General features: G+C 38.6%; 1 protein-coding gene across 2 annotated transcripts; it reads left to right on the top strand.

Moving 5' to 3' along the window:
• The first annotated feature begins 900 nt into the window (after nt 1–900).
• Nucleotides 901–15,443, top strand: LOC133569604 (suppressor of cytokine signaling 6). Of its 2 annotated transcripts, none has more exons than XM_061922063.1 (3): nt 901–1,102; nt 1,660–1,721; nt 8,875–15,443. In XM_061922063.1, the coding sequence occupies exon 3, from the start codon at nt 8,995–8,997 to the stop codon at nt 10,591–10,593; it is 1,599 nt and encodes a 532-aa protein (XP_061778047.1). In that variant the 5' UTR covers nt 901–1,102; nt 1,660–1,721; nt 8,875–8,994; the 3' UTR covers nt 10,594–15,443. The 2 variants fall into 2 exon arrangements, with proteins under 2 accessions (XP_061778047.1, XP_061778046.1); XM_061922062.1 differs by having other exon boundaries at nt 8,868–15,443.
• The last annotated feature ends 1,368 nt before the right edge of the window (nt 15,444–16,811 follow it).

Genomic DNA, 16,811 nt, shown 5'->3' with positions numbered 1-16,811 from the left:
CACTGTATAGACCAGTGGTTCTTAACCTGGGTTCGATCAAACCCTAGGGGTTTGGTGAGTCGGCCTCAGGGGTTCGGCGGAGGTCAAAACACACCCAACTCATCGTATGAATAAAAACTTCTCCCTATCGGCGTATTACGGTACGGCAACAGCTGAATGATTTGCAGGTGTGTAATTTGTTGTAAGTTTATGCACTATGTTGGTTTTGTTGTCTGAACAAGGTGATGTTCATGCACGGTTCATTTTGTGCACCAGTAAAAAAAAAACATTGTCACACTTTAGTATGGGGAACATATTCACCATTAATTAGTTGCTTATTAACATGCAAATTAGTAACATATTGGCTCTTAACTAGTCATTAATAAGTACTTATTAATGCCTTATTCAGCCTGGCTCTATAATAACCCTCACCCTCTAACCCTGACACTAACCCTAACCAAATAACTCCGAATTAAGTCTTTATTACTTAGAATATGCCCCCGTAGTGTCCAAATAACTCTAAATTAAGTCGTTGTTACTTAGAATATGTTCCCCATACTAAAGTGTTACCAAAAACATATAACTTTGTTGTGAATTTGAAAAAACAAACATTTTTTTCTTAACTAAAGAGGTTCGGTGAATGCGTATATGAAACTGGTGGGGTTTGGTACCTCCAACAAGGTTAAGACCCACTGGTAAAGACATATTGGTTGTTCAAAACTCAAAATTCACTTTTTTATTCAATGCAATTGAATTAAAAAAAAACAGTTCGCAAAATTTAAAAGCTAAAATTTAATTATTTCGTCATAAAGACACCAATTAACCTTCATTAGCGGTTGTCTTAAATGTTTGACAAATGTTTTTTTCTTCATTTAATTAAACTATGTATAAAGTGAATGAAGCGCCAATGTGTTGCATTCACTGCCTGCCAGCCTCAGCAGCTCAACAGGCAACAAAGGAAGAGGCCGTGAGCTCCTCAAGTGTGCTAACCTATTGTCACTCACAAAGGTGTCAACTTATTCGGGAGTGTGTCGGACTAGCTTCACCTTTTAAACAAGTACCGACCCTGAAGATGTAAACGCGGACGCTTTCCCTGTTCCCTCGAAGGCAGAACAACGGCAAGGTAACGTTACATGTTTGCGACAACAACTAGGTAGCTAACGTTAGCTAAGCTACCTGTCGTTATCCGACAAAGATGAGAGACCGAGCCTTTTTATGTACCCTTTCATACGAATTCAGGTTTGTTCATCACCACCGCAGGCTCGGGATTATTGTGGGGATATTTGAAAACGTAAGCCGTTTAGGTTAATCATGGACTCTTGTGAGCAGACTTGCTAGCATTATTGCTACCTTGTGTCGTTTGAGCTGTGTCTTGTATTGACACGCTTTATTTAGCAACCAAGCAATGTTTTTTTTTCCTAATTTTGATTAAGCTGCCTTATTGGTATTTATTTACCACCCTCAATGTCATGTGTGACTTAGCTAAATGCGTAGGCCGTGCTAGGCTAGGCTAGTTTCTAGTTCCACAATAGGCACTGTCAATGGGCATGGTCGTATAAACTACTCGCTGTTATCTCACGTTATTAACGCACTGTGACAAGATGGTAGGTTAAATCATCAAGTTATAACACTATGCTAACAATATTCCCTTTGTTTGTTTTTGAACGCATCCAATGATAGGTGGTGTAAGTGGAACTTGACCCCTCCAGGCAAGTCTAGTCACCATTTTCCTGCTCATAATGGTGAGTAATCAGCCAGGAGATATCTATCTTTTTTTCAGTGCCAAGTCCTTATGTTGATGTTAAATAGTTTGTAGAGAGTCTGAGCATGTAGATTACATTTAATTGCTGAAGACAAATGAATGGATGGACATAGGACTGGGCTATATGGCCTTTTTTTAATATCTCGATACACAATATGTATCTCGATATTTTGTCTTAGCCTTGAATTAACACTTGATACATAAAATCACAGTAGTATGATGATTCTATGTGTCTACATTAAAACATTCTTCTTCATACTGCATTAATATATGCCGCTTTTAAAGGCCTACTGAAACCCACTACTACCCACCACGCAGTCTGGTAGTTTATATATCAATGATGAAATATTAACATTGCAACACATGCCAATACGGCCTTTTTAGTTTACTAAATTGCAATTTTAAATTTCACGGGACTTTTTTCTTGAAAACGTCGCGTAATGATGACGTGTACGTGTGACGTCACGGGCTGTTATGAATATGAGCGCTGCACACACCAGTGTTAATTTTGTTGACGAAAAATTGTCGGCATAGTTATCGTCAACAACCTTTTTTTTTCTGACTAAAACGAGACAATAACTAAATAAAAAAGAATTTACGTGGACTAAGACGATGACGAGGTGTATTGACATATTCGTCAACGAATAAAAACAAGACGAAAATGTCTGCCAGAGACGAGGCAGGAGGATTTGGGAAGCGAACCAATCAGAGCGACGTGGTAAGGAAGTTACGTAAACGTAGTTTGCGTTTGAGACTGACCCGGGAATGCGCTGCAGAAGACAACATGTCAACGCCGGGTAGGAAGAGGAGAGAGGACATATGGGGAAATTTTATATTTGACGTCAAAGATAACAAGACGCAGTGTAAGAAATGCAGCGCGATGATTACGGGGAAAATCACAACACACTTGAAGTGACATTCACAGTCGAATCACCCCGAAATCCACACACAGGTAAGCATTTTCCACAACATATAACTCACTCGACGTTATCCCGTTTTTATTACACGGCTTACTCGTGAAATACTAAATTTGAGACATGATTTTCATCAAAATACGACTTGTATCGGTGATTTTTCCGCTGTTTTGCTTTGACTTTCAGAAATTGAAGGGAAAGTTTACATATTACCCTTTAGTCGACTAAATCTACTGTAGTTTTCGTTGACTATAATCTTTTGATATTTCGTCAACTAAAACTAGACTAAAACTAAAACAATTTAAATAACTAAATTATGACTAAAACTAAATTACATTTTAGTCAAAAGACTATGACTAAAACTAAATCAAATTTTGCTGTCAAAATTAACACTGACACACACAGTTAAAAGTCGTCTGCTTTAACGGCATAATTACACAGTATTTTGGAGATCTGTGTTGCTGAATCTTTTGCAGTTTGTTCAATTAATACTGGAGAAGTCAAAGTAGAAAGACAGAGTTGGGAAACTTTAGCATTTAACCACACAAACACACGGTGATTCCTTGTTTAAAATTCACGGAGTTGAAACCATACTATGGATCAGAGCGGACATGGATCCTGACTACATGTCAACCAGCAGGTTTCGGTGAGAAAATTGTGGTTAAAAAGTCGCACTTACCGGATATCAGCTGAGCTTGTGCCTCCCGTACAGCTGCCGTCGACTTCCCCAAGACACTGCGCGTCAACACCCGGCCGTGGACGTACACTTCCGACTATCAGGTACTGTTAAACTCACTAAAACACTAGCAACACAATAGAAAGATAAGGGATTCAGAATTATCCTAGTAAATGTCTCTAAAAACATATGAATCCGTCTCAATGCAACGCGATTGCAATCACGTTTTTTTTTTTTTTTTTTCCTAGTCCGTCGTTATCAATATCCTCTAACACAAATCTTTTATCCTCGCTCAAACTAATGGGGAAATTGTCGTTTTCTCGGTCCGAATTGCTGTTTTTGTTGGAGGCTCCCATTAAAATCAATGTGAATATATGAGGAGCCATCAACATGTGACCTCATCGTCTGCGACTTCCGGTAGAGGCAGGGCTTTTCTCCAGTTGTGAACTTTATCGTGGATGTTCTCTACTAAATCCTTTCAGCAAAAATATGGCAATATCGCAAAATGATCAAGTATGACACATAGAATGGACCTGCTATCCCCGTTTAAATAAGAAAATCTCATTTCAGTAGGCCTTTAAACTTTCATGCAGAGAAGGAAATCACAACTAAGTCAATTGACCAAAACTGTATTTATTAAACAGTTATTAGCAGGTGACTTTTCAAATGATGCTACATATTAGCGGTAATGCTACTTTTGGTAGCAGCGCTTGTGCCCCACACTTGACAAATTAAGGTTGTCTATTCGACATCTTCCCACTTGAAGCCAAACCGCCGCCAGACGATGGACCCCATGCTTTTTTTCTTGGGAATTAATTCTTCCTTCATTTGTTACCAAATTCGCACCATCTTTCTCACGTATTACCACTCGCACGGCTTTGCTAGCATCACAGCTAACATTACCCAGTCTGCTACCTCTCTGCTCCGCGAGGGCGTATACTTATGTGACGTATGACGTGACAGTATGTGACATGTGTAAGAAGTTGCGCTTACACTCTGTGAGAAGGAGACACAAGAAGGAGTGGGAAAAGGCAGTAGTATAATGCCCACAGCTAAAAACGACTGCGTGAGAACGTATACTCGAACATCACGATATAGTCATTTTCTATATCGCACAGACAAACCCGTGATATATCGCCCAGCCCTAGATGGACATAAATCTTAATAAGGGTGTAACGATTAAGTAATGTATCGATTTATATTTATTAGATCTATCTCAGTGGTTCTTAACCTTGTTGGAGGTACCAAACCCCTCCAGTTTCATATGCGCATTCACTGAACCCTTCTATAGTGAAAAATAAAATGTTTTTTTTCCTCAAATTCAAGACAAAGTTATGTTTTATTTACTGGTGCACAAAATGCACCGTGCATGAACATCATCTTGTTCAAAGAACAAAACCAACACAGTGCATGAACTCACAACAAATTACACACCTGCGAATCAGATGGAAAATTAAAGGGAACATTGTTTGGGGGTATCCATAATATGGCGATAGGAAGAAGTTTATATTTACACGATGAGTCGGGTGTGTCTTGACCTCCGCCGAACCCCTGAGGCCGACTCACAGAAGCCCTAGTGTTCGATCGAACCCAGGTTAGGAACCACTGATCTATCTACATCATAGTTTGCCTTGCGGAAGATACGTTGCGATTCAAGATTGTTTAAAAAAATAATTGATACATTTTATCGATATTAAAAAAGGAAAACATTAGATTTAAGAATGGCAGACTTTCTGTGACTGGGACGTTAACCAGTAAGTCTGCTTACTCGTCCGCGGTGTCATCAAAACAAAAATGGCAGATGACGACAGTGGTCGAGAAAAGTCATAACAAATGCAAAAGACTATCATTAATTACCACATAAACTGTCAGCTACAGCACGAGTGCAATAGCCACAACATGATAATATAAAGCCACAACTCAACTTTAAGTCACACAGGACGCGACCTACACAAGGGAAGTGACCGCGTAGCAAGTTACGGTGTTTCTCAAATAATCAATATCAAATACATGTATAAATCAAATCAATTCCCTTTTAACTCTTTAATTGTAAACAATAATAGATTAGCTTATCAGAAATTATATCAAACATGCAAATTATGAATGATCATCACATGAACGATATAACCCATAAATTACAACATCCTCCCCCCATGAACTACGTTCATCTAAATCTCAAAACAGTACAGTAATTGAATAGGTCTTCTTACCAAAATCCCTGAGGGAGTGCAGACTATGCACGACCTGACAAGTCCATCTCGGCCGGTAAACAGTTCTGTGATTCTTCCCTGGTTTCAGCACCAAAAAATGTAGATTAACTACGATCAAGTATTGGACAGGACGTCGAAAATGTGTAAATAAAGTTGTACTTTTATATGTGAAAAAAATGGCGATACCAACAGTACAAAACAATCCTTTTATCTTGTTATCTGTCGTCCATTCATTCACAATCTCGTCAACAACAATACACCTGGTCCCAGTCTTTCTTAAAGGCCTACTGAAACCCACTACTACCCACCACACAGTCTGATAGTTTATATATCAATGATGAAATATTAACATTGCAACACATGCCAATACGGCCTTTTTAGTTTACTAAATTGCAATTTTAAATTTCCCGGGACTTTTTTCTTGAAAACGTCGCGTAATGATGATGTGTATGCGTGACGTCACGGGCTGTTATGAATATGAGCGCTGCGTATACACACAGCTAAAAGTCGTCTGCTTTAACAGCATAATTACACAGTATTTTGGACATCTGTGTTGCTGAATCTTTTGCAATTTGTTCAATTAATATAGGAGAAGTCAAAGTAGAAAGACGAAGTTGGGAAGCTTTAGCCTTTAGCCACACACTGAGACGGATTCATATGTTTTTAGAGACATTTACTAGGATAATTCTGGGAAATCCCTTATGTTTCTATTGTGTTGCTAGTGTTTTAGTGAGTTTAACAGTACCTGATAATCACACGGTGATTCCTTGTTTAAAATTCCCGGAGGTGAAACTTTAGTATGGATCACAGCGATTACATGTCAACCAGCAGGTTTCGGTGAGAAAATTGTGGTTAAAAAGTCGCCACTTACCGGATATCAGCTGAGCTTCTGCCTCCCGTACAGCTGCCGTCGACTTCCCCGAGACACTGCGCGTCAACACCCGGCAGTGGGCGTACACTTCCGACTATCAGGTACTGTTAAACTCACTAAAACACTAGCAACACAATAGAAAGATAAGGGATATCCCAGAATTATCCTAGAAAATGTCTCTAAAAACAAATGAATCCGTCTCAATGCAACGCGATTGCAATCGCGTTTGGTTTTTTTAAACTTTTTTTTTTTTTCTAGTCCGTCGCTATCAATATCCTCAAACACAAATCTTTCATCCTCGCTCAAATTAATGGAGAAATTGTCGTTTTCTCGGTCCGAATAGCTGTTTTTGTTGGAGGCTCCCATTAAAATCAATGTGAATATATGAGGAGCCATCAACATGTGACGTCCTCGTCTGCGACTTCCGGTAGAGGCAGGGCTTTTCTCTAGTTGCGAACTTTATCGTGGATGTTCTCTACTAAATCCTTTCAGCAAAAATATGGCAATATCGCGAAATGATCAAGTATGACACACAGAATGGACCTGCTATCCCCGTTTGAATAAGAAAATCTAATTTCAGTAGGCCTTTAATATCCGGTTTGCCGCAATGAATTGTGGAACATGCAGTAATTTAGTTACCCCTTTTTTAGGCTATAACATAGTAGAAAACAACTCAATCCAGTGTCAGTGTTTCTCAAATAATCAATATCAAATACATGTATAAATCAAATCAATTCCCTTTTAACTTTTTAACTGTAAACACTAATAGATAAGCTTATCAGCAATTAAATCAAACATGCAAATTATGAATAATCATCACATGAACGCTATAACCCATAAGTTACAACATACGGGAATGCACCTACTTCCGGAACACAACAACTGGCAGGCATGGAAAAGTAATTTCATCAGAAAAAAATTAATACAAGAGATGGATCAAGGAGGCTATGGAAATTAGGAAGCAAGCGGCCAACATCATTAACATGAGTTAGGGGGCATACATGCTTCGATTTCAGGGCGGACAACCGATACTGTATGGCCAGGTCGGGTAATATTATATAGCAGGTAGATGTCGGTTACTGTAGTTTTATGGAAAGTTGCTTAAATATTGAGAATAAGAGCAGGAAATGTTTCCTCCTAAAATGTTGGTTGCACTTTATTCAAATAAAATGTGAATGCATTTGCCACTAATTGTTGTTTATCACTTATTTGTAAACGAAATTCCCTTACAAGAAATAACAGGAATATAGGAAACTGGAGGAATAAATAAAGTACTATCTAACTCCATATGCAGTGTCCAGTAGCCAGCACCTTGAGGGTTCCAGGTTCCATCGCCGCTTTCGTCATCTTATTGACTGCTTGTATCCTTGGGATATACATTTTACCCACCTTCTCCCAGTGCCACCCACACTGGTTTAAATGTATCTTTAAGATGTAGCTCATGGCTTTCACTATGTCAAGGGCTTTGAGAGCAACTGCTTTAGTGATTGCGCTGTGCATTGTGCTTCTTTCACGTCATACATGGTATCATCATACATAACTTGGGCAAATGAATCCACCATTGCTCTTCGTTTGTTTGACGGTTTTGTTTGCCTCGTAAATAGTTGCATTTCGGGTTTAGGTGCTAGAATAAATTAATTGTGCTGCCTTTTTTAAATAAACTTTGCCATGTGTAGTCATTTGTTCCACGCCTGTTGACGCAAAACTAAAGTACTGACAATACTTTTCTTTGGAACACAGGTCTCGCTCTTGTTAGCACTAGCATAAACTGTTTGGCTAGTGCCGCTAAGGTAGTAAGCTATGGAAGGTCTGTGGCAAGAGTAGAATAAAAATATTAAAAAAGTGAAAATGTATGAATAAAATCGATGTATCACAAACGCCTTGTATCCAGTATTTACTTCAGAGTCACACTGGTTTATTTAAAAAAAAAAAAATCTCTGAATTTTATCAGCAATTATAAATTCTCAATCAAATCGTTATAAAAATGAATCGTTACACCCCTAAATATTATATTTATAATGTGTTGAGTAAGCACATGAGAACGATGGATGCATTTGTGTTAAAAACATAAAATAGCGATATTGAATATCCAATTCCTTATTAAATATGTTTTTATAGGCTTCTCTGTGGGCTACAAAAATGTCAGCTTGATCAGCAAGCTGTCGCTATGTAAACAAAGTACCAAAAATCTGTGTGCAGTTTGTGTTATATTTGAATCCCATCAGGTTGGATATTGTTGGATTTATAACTACTATCTGTGTTTCCTTATTAGATAATGCATCATAAATCTTAAGTTTGAACATTTTTTATATATTTTTTGGTCAAAAGGTCAATCATATCAAAATGTATGAGAGGGAAAAAACTAAATGTCCCGAAGTGTACAATGTGGTCAGCTCCAACCGTTCATTTATACTGTAATAATGTTTCACTGTCTGCATTTTTTTCCTTTTTGAAGGGTTTAGGTGCTCCACTGTATGCATGACTTTTGTGCGACCTGATGGGAGGATACTGTGGATAGTACTTTCATCAGGGAACAAGGAGAAACATCTCATGCCCCCGCTTTGGAGGAGGGCGCCATCAGAATGAAGAAGATAAGCCTTAAGACCATTCGGAAGTCCCTGAGCATAAAGGGCAAAGAGGAGGGCGACTTTGTCATGCTCCAACAGCCCGCAGTGACCACAGACTTCTCTAAGGACGAGTCACTTTTTGGTGGCTGCTACACCAAAGACTTATCGGTTTCCAAGCTGGGTGGCGAGGAGGACAAATGTGTCCAGAGTAAAAACCGCTCAAAGAGCGAGACCCTGATGGGATCACTGAAGAGAAGGTTATCTGCAAAACAGAAAGTAAAGGGCAAAGCTGGGTCCTCCAACACAGGGTCAGCGGACGATGAGGACACCTTCTCCTCCTCATCTGTGCCCATTAGCTTCAACGAGGTGAAAGCCCAGAGACCGCTGAGATCTGCATCGTTAAGGAGTCACCACTACAGCCCCTCACCATGGCCTCTTCGGCCAGTCAACTCTGATGACGGCTGTATTAAGATGGAGGTCAAAGTTAAAGCCATGGTTCACTCTCCAAGCCCTAGCCCCAACTTAAATGGACTCCGAAAGGAATTCAGCAATTTTCAGATGGATGCGCTCTTTCAGGACCAAGCCGAATCCTTGAAACAGTCCCAAAATGGTGAGCTGCATTTAAATATTGATAATGACGTGCCTGTGGTGATGGGGTTGACGCCCCAAGACTACATCCAGTACACACTGCCTTTAGATGAGGGAATGTACCCAGAAGGGTCTCACTCCTTCTGTCTGGACAGCTCCTCTCCTATGGAGATGGTGGCTGAGGCAGAAATTGGGTCCCCTCTGGTGGACCAGGGACACGAGGAACATGAAATGGTGGGCTCTTTGCCTCCAGATCTTTTTATGGAAACCTCAGTTAATAGTCTTCTTATCGGTTCTGCTCGCTTAATGCTCCAAAGCTCAAGAGGAGAGGTCCCGCCTCCTCTCTCTCCCCTTTTGCCTCCCATGACCAGTAATGGGCATATCCCCAGGACTTTTTCAGGCTTCAGCTCTTCAGACAGTCAAGTTGCTGAGAGAGTTAGACAGCACCTCAACTTTGACCCGAATTCAGCTCCTGGGGTCAGCCGAGTGTACGATTCTGTCCAAAGCAGCGGGCCCATGGTGGTGACCAGCCTGACAGAGGAGCTGAAGAAGTTAGCGAGGCAGGGCTGGTACTGGGGCCCTATCACACGCTGGGAGGCAGAGGAAAAACTAATAAATTTAGCCGATGGCTCGTTTTTGGTCAGAGACAGTTCGGACGACAGGTACTTGCTCAGCCTGAGTTTCAGGTCCCAGGGCAAAACGCTTCACACCCGCATCGAACACTCTAATGGACGCTTTAGCTTTTATGAGCAGCCGGACGTGGAGGGACACACGTCTATTGTGGACCTAATTGAACATTCTATAAAAGACTCTGAGAATGGTGCTTTTTGTTACTCAAGGTCTCGCTTACCAGGGTCTGCAACCTACCCTGTCAGACTAACTAACCCTGTATCTCGTTTTATGCAAGTGCGCTCCCTTCAGTACCTTTGTCGCTTTGTCATTAGACAATACACAAGGATAGACTTGATTCAGAAACTGCCCTTACCCAACAAGATGAAAGATTACCTGCAGGAGAAGCACTACTGAGGGCACACAGAAGTTCTGGCAGTTTTGCACTTTTGTGTTCAGTTAAGCGTCCACAAGGTTTACAGACAAGTAACAATTTGAGATAATTGGTTCTACATGGAGGCTCTGGTCTAGAGGTCAACACAACACAACACAAACCATCACAAGTTGCCCAATGAAGCGCTGACGTTAGCCATCTATTACATGGGAGTATTAGGAGAGAAAACAATCATTTTCACGATTATAGATTGAAGTATAGGTTGTATTCACCTGGTGTTGCGTCCGGCTCATTAACTATGCGAGGCTCAAAGTGGTGGGTCAGCAAGCGTCTGTTGTCATAGCATTCTGGGTAGCATTTTGCCTTTCTCGAAGAATAATGCCCTAAACTTGTTATTTTCGGCTGTTGGAACTACATAAATCGTGAAAAGAATAAAAATGTCTTCAGATTTATTGAGAGGTAATCAAGAAGGGCGAAATATGTCAAGATTTTACGATGAGAAAAGTGGCATGCAATACAGTCCTGAGGGAGAAGAGACAAGAAACACACAAGTTTGCAGTAATCACTTTGTAAAGGTTTGTTTGATATACTTTAACGTTTAGTATTTCCCATTTAATTATCCTCTTGATATTATTTATATTTTATCTTATTTTAGAGTTTTAAAAGCGCATTTTTGCTACAATTGTTTCGTAAACCAACTCGATGAGTCTAAATAAGAGAGAAATCAAATGTGAGCAAAACCTAAAATTGTTAAGCTTTTAACAAAAGCAGCATTGTAAATCAAGCTTTCAGCACATACACAACATTGAGATCTATAGTTTAAGTTTGACAAAGATGGTGGAAAATACACATGTAATGGCGCAACAAAATTAAGGCAAAAGACATGGCTGTAAACGCGACGTTAAATCATGAAATGCAACGTTACCCGAGCAAAAACAATGCGTGTTTTAGCCAGGTTACTCTTCATAACGATTTCCTTGACTGAGCCACACACAGAGAAGTTGCAGATATCTTTGCTTTTTGAAAATGTCATGTTTTGTTGTGTAGAATGACATGTTTGTGAACGTGAAGGCTAATCCTTGATATCACTCGACAAAGATTTCATTGCATAGTTTGCACTGTTTGGTTGTCTCAGCTTTTATTGGTAGGATCAAGACCACTTGCGTACTTCGATAGTTTTCGCACTGTTTGCATGTGTTTGGCAAAGTAGCCATGTTGATTTTGTGGCCCACCACTTTGTTTACTTCTGTTTAAAAGTCACATTACTGAATGCAACCTATATCATGATTAATTTGGTGATTTAAGGACTTTACCATTGAACTAAAACATCACTTATTGCACAACTCCCTTGAGAATGACCAATTGTGAACATAATTTATTGGACTGTCAAAAGAGAGCATGTTCAGTTGTTTATGTTACTCTGTATTTGTTTAGTCAAACAGATTATTGGCAAATTGCTGTATGTATTTCCATCAAGATTTAATCTGCTCAACACTGTCACGCTACAGATGACACGCTACAAATTAGTGCTTCAGTATGGTCAACTGGTAAATGCTTTGTTTTTCAGGTAGAACCAGAGAAAGCACACAGATGTATAAGGAAAGACAAAATCAAACAGCACTGAAACATGAACGTCATGCTCTGTCACAAGTGGGACACGTCCAAGTCGTCATAGTGGTCGTTGGTCCGGAATTTAACCGACAAAGGCTTTAAATTAGTATCTGGCTGTGGAAGCCATTCTATATTATGCAAGTCAAACGGTACTGATGATGCTGGATTTTTTGTTGTTGTTTTTGGAAATAACCATGTGTTCATGCTTTGAGCTACAATTCAGTGGGAGATACTTTGCTTGCTTGGTAATCGCAAAATAATGTTCTGAAAAAAAATTAAACAATACGAATGCAACTATATGCTAAAGTAGTTTTTCTACTTTCACCCCCATTTATAATGTCCACATTTTGTCTTCTGGACTCAAAGACAATAAATTGATGCCTTAGATGTTAGTCTTTAATTGGTACACATAAAAAATGAGTACAATAGGTCATTTTTTAAGTATTAAAAAAAAAGGGAATATCTTAAAAACTAAACAGCAGGTAGAGTTGTTGCACTTTTTATGAGTCTTATTTGTATGTTTTAAAGGCTACAATGGTCAACCTTAGTAAGAAAAGATGTCACAGTAGAAGGTTAAACATTTTACTTTGTAAGGTAAACCACAACTTGACCCGAATCTGTATGGAAGTATTTTAGTCTCTAATGCAGGCACTGCCCTGGACCCTGATCAAATGAATCCCTCGAAATAGTTTGAGCCTTGTGCGAAAGGATTTGGTAAAGCCAGGGTTGGCTTGATGTCAAGGTCCCAGCTTATGTCAATTCCACTACAGCTGCTTAGCATCATTAGCACGATAAAAGAATAACGTTTCACGTTAGCCTGTAATTTCTTCAGAGCGGGGGTCTCACTTGTGGTTAATATATATATTACACTACAATCACACATGGGGGATCTTCTACTATGGTGAATCCTAAACAGCTGTGCTAACTCTTAACAAGTAAGTTTAGCCACCTCTAAACACTCTTAGCATGCTTTGTGGCGCCTTTTTACAGAGAGTTGCTCAAAGTACATGTTGAGTTAACATAGAGTAGGATTTATCTACATGTTGCATTGTGATAGTTATGTTTTCCTCTTCTGACTATGTTGAGTAATTATCTCCTGCTGTTCCTTAGTGGCTACTGTTGGCCCAATCAAAGAGCAACTTAAAGGAAGCTGAAGTGTCTGACCATCCTCTAGCAATTTCAACAGTATCAAAATATGAATTTTACTCAAGGTCTCCAGTAGCTCAGGGTCACTAGCTGCTGGTAGAAGTAGTTGAAAAATGTAGTCATGTGGCTAAAATGTGATTCTGAAGTGAATACAGTACTTTATGCGCCCCAACCTCTCACCCAGACCTTACCTCCAGCAGCCCCCAGGGTAAATTGAGTTTGAGACCCCTGCTCTTTAGTAAACGGAAAAGCACATACTTCACTACACAAGTGCTTTATATGGATACATTGATAGGAATTGTTTTTCACAATATTTATGCGCATCTCTTTTGACACGAGTGTCCTTAAAAGTACTTGGAGACAGACCCTCAGATCAGTTTGGTAGGCTGTTTGTGCATATTCCTAGTTAGTTGAAAACGTTGGTATCTGAGGACCAGGAGTTGAATGGGGTTGCACGTTAAAAAGCCTTTCCAAGGTTTGAGTTGTATAGCAATTAGGGATGTAACAATAAGTAAATGTATTTTCATGTTTATTGGGGCTTAAATTATCACAGTTATCATTATCACAGTATTCTTGAATGTGCTCAAAAAATAGTAATATACACATAAAATATTTAGATTTTTTTAAATGGCTAAAAGAAAAAGACCCACTGTTAGAAAGCCCACAATTTGTAATGTTATTGTTTCTTATATTTCACTGATAACTGTTTTAGTGGGCGTTTTCGTGTCCTATTCTGGTTACTGGACCTTGAACGCAACGTAAAAACATCTCAATGTCATATTCCTTTTGAGTAAATTCCAATCACTCGAAGAGCACAGCTTTTAGCCTTAAAGTGCACAATTGAATAGCTTAGTTGCTCAGACAGTTTTGTGTTTTTACAAATTTAGATTGGAGTATGTAATATTTTAATCAGGAACGACATAAATGTCGCTAATTCATGTTAGCTTTAAAGCTAGTGCCAGTTCGTCTGTACGTTTATCAAAGTGCGGCTATCAAAATTTAAAGCGATAATACTAACCGTTGAGAGTTTTACCACAGTTAGCAATAATACTGTTTATTGTTACATCCCTAATAGCAATGAAATATTGTAATGCTAAACTAGACTGCAGATGTTTTCTTTCTGTTAAACAAGAGTTTGACTTTCTGCGCGAACGACTTTTTTGGAATCTTTTTGATTTTTAATTACTTTTGCCATCTTGGGGGATTGAGGCTACATGAAAATAATGAAATAGAAGTAGAAAAACCAACTACATTTGAAGAAATAATTTTTTTTGCACTTGGATACTCTTTTTTTATACATCCTGCCGATAACGGTCCGTCCGCATAATAGCCGTTTTTCTTGTTACCATCGATGCTAACTATTTTGTTTGGTGTCGTATGTTTCTGACATAGAGGGCGATAAACCAGCATCCTGTCCAGGAAGGAGCACATGAATGTGGATGTGATTGAAATGTGAATTCAAGATGTTTTTTGTTGTTGTTTTTTTTTTATCAATGTTTTGTTTTTTTTAATGTTATGATTTGCAATTCATTGTTTATTCATTGTAAAGCATTAACGACTTCGATGTCCAATTCCACGATGCTTGATCTGGCCGCTGACACGTTTTGAATTAGCCGTTACACGCTAAAGCATCACTGCTTTCCCATGCATCTCAATGAAGGGTATTGTTTACAACAATATATTTTGGAAATGCCTGTCTTTTTCTTGTTTTGTTGACCTCTCACATGAATATATATTGGTACAAGACTTTGTCCATGTGTTTTACACATTTGTGCTGCTTACAGAAATGATTGCCTTTCTTGTATTTAACAAAATGGAAACTCGAATGGCGCCAATGTTAGTGTATGTACACACGATGACTCGTGTTGTCTTTGGAGAGCAACACAAATTGGCAATTTAACTATAGTTCAGTTCAAAATAGCATTAGGAGTGATTAGGACACACACTAGTTCAAAGCAGTTAACATTGGCTGTCAACTTTTGAAAGTAGATGGCCTTTTGTATTTTTTATTTTTTTTAATCAGCAGTGATTTATTGCACATTTTGGATACAGTTTTAAGAGTTTTGTATCTGCCTATTATAAATTATAAATAAAAAAAACTATATTCAAAAAAGTATTTATTTGGTTTCCAGTGCTTTTATTTTGACTTAAATCACAAATACGGAAATTAAGTGCTGTCGTTACTGCTCGAAACAATTTAATTGTTTTAGTAGTGTTATGGTTGAGTAACTTCTAATAAATATTGGGGTCACAGTAAAAAAAATATTTGTATATTTTGGGTGAAACTTTTTTCGTAATTTGATTTGATTCTAGTAAAAGCAAGGCTTATTTTCCTAAACTGATATTCTAATTTTAGTTTTGAAATCCTCATTATGTAGATCAAAGTTTTCCTATAAAATCACAACTTATTTTTGTCGCAGTGATGTTTCTCATGTTGCTCCTCAAACACATCTGAAATATTGGCATGACATGCCATTCAAGATTCTGCCTCCAAATTTTTATATATTACTATTTTATTGGAAATTCACCTTGAAGAAGTCACAGGAAGTGTCAACTTAATTGATCTATCGTGGGGAAGTGTCAAAATTATTTGTTGGAAACGATTTTACCAAACAATGGATTAGCATAGAAACTTTTAATTTTCAGCCATATAAAACAGACATCCAAGACACCCGAAATTTAGCGGAATTCTACGATTCTTCTGGCCCAATGATTCTCAAACTGTAATGGTAAGCCGGCTCCATCTAGTGGTACGCTAAAGAATCACTTAATATAGCCATGTTTACAAGCCGACAGCACTTTTTGGAGGTATTTGTACTGGAGGAGTATACTTGTACCTAGAGCTCTGCTACCATACTGAGAATATTGTAAGAAATACGATCAATAAAGTGCACAGAAGCCAATAAGTCCACTAGCATGCTAATGTTGCAGCACAGATTACTTTTTCACCTCTTCTCCACCGGAAACCACTGACCAAGGCACCAATGAATGACTCAAGACTGCGCTACAAAGCAAACATGTCGGCGATATGGCAATATTACAAACTCAAGCAGCCATCAAGTCGCAACCAACATGCACATTTTGCAAAATAACAGTTTTGAGTGGTTGGACACATAGGACATTTCAATTCAAGCAAATTAATGAAGCACTCGGAAGCCCGCCATGCAGATGCACACAATGTAGTTGACACAACTTTAGCTAACAACAAACCCTGATGGAATTATTGCAGCGAAAAGAAAAGTTTTTACAAGAATCCCATCGTGGAGTCTGCATGTGCGGTAAACTAATAGAATTATTAGTATAGGATGACCAAAATGTGGAATTTCGCTGCTTGCCTTGTTGTAAATACATGACCGAATCAGCCCTTCTTTATGTATCAGCGAACTTATCGCCACAAATATTTCTTGCTTTTTTTACAAAATTTATATCTAAAAAATGCCTTCAAAAGCATCTTAAACATGGTCAAATCTCTTCAATTCTTGGG

The sequence above is a fragment of the Nerophis ophidion genome, linkage group LG15 (assembly GCF_033978795.1).
Source record: "Nerophis ophidion isolate RoL-2023_Sa linkage group LG15, RoL_Noph_v1.0, whole genome shotgun sequence".
NCBI classification, from domain to species: domain Eukaryota; kingdom Metazoa; phylum Chordata; class Actinopteri; order Syngnathiformes; family Syngnathidae; genus Nerophis; species Nerophis ophidion.
Note: the sequence above shows the minus strand (reverse complement) of the source record. Positions and strands in the feature narration are given on the sequence as shown.